Source organism: Neophocaena asiaeorientalis, unplaced genomic scaffold, assembly GCF_003031525.2.
Source record: "Neophocaena asiaeorientalis asiaeorientalis breed wild unplaced genomic scaffold, Neophocaena_asiaeorientalis_V1.1 scaffold828, whole genome shotgun sequence".
Lineage (NCBI taxonomy): Eukaryota > Metazoa > Chordata > Mammalia > Artiodactyla > Phocoenidae > Neophocaena > Neophocaena asiaeorientalis.
The window spans coordinates 1,944,770-1,945,143 of record NW_020175443.1 but is presented as its reverse complement, the minus strand read 5'-3'; the positions used below and the strand labels follow the sequence as shown (position 1 = coordinate 1,945,143).

The 374-nt window shown below is 72.2% G+C and overlaps 1 protein-coding gene across 6 annotated transcripts in view; it reads right to left on the bottom strand.

Moving 5' to 3' along the window:
* Window positions 1-374, bottom strand: part of LOC112415112 (E3 ubiquitin-protein ligase RNF185) — an 88,016-nt gene that overhangs the window by 55,253 nt on the left and 32,389 nt on the right. Inside the window, exon 1 of one of the 6 annotated variants that reach the window (XM_024767913.1) lies at window positions 193-318. The exons of the other annotated variants lie outside the window; for them this stretch is intronic. Within the exon in view, the coding sequence (XP_024623681.1) occupies window positions 193-208 (16 nt within the window). The 5' untranslated portion in view covers window positions 209-318. Of the gene's footprint in view, window positions 1-192; window positions 319-374 lie in introns of those variants that run through there. 6 annotated transcript variants of the gene reach the window in all.

The following is a 374-nucleotide window of genomic DNA, read 5'->3' as shown; positions in this document are numbered from 1 at the left end:
GCCGCCCTCCCCGCGAGCCCTCTATCCCCGCTCCCCACAACCTCCGAGTCTTCGGCGAGCGCTGTGCTCACTCCCCAAATTCTCTAAGGAGCCGGTACCCACGAGGGTCCACTCAGCCCGAAACCCCCGAGAGGCCGCCAGCTCCCCTCAGGCGCCCCGGGGCCGGGACAGGACGGCTCAGCCCTTCCTTACCCGCCTGCTCGGCCATGGTCCCAGAGGCGCGGAAATGGGGAAGAGGAGGCCGCTACAGCGGCGTCTCCGCTCAGCTCCTGCCGCCGCCTCAGACGCGCGAGCACCTCTGCCTGGGGCGCGAGCGAGATGCGCCGCCTACGGCGCCCGGGGAGGACCAAACCGCACCTGGCACGGGGGCCCGG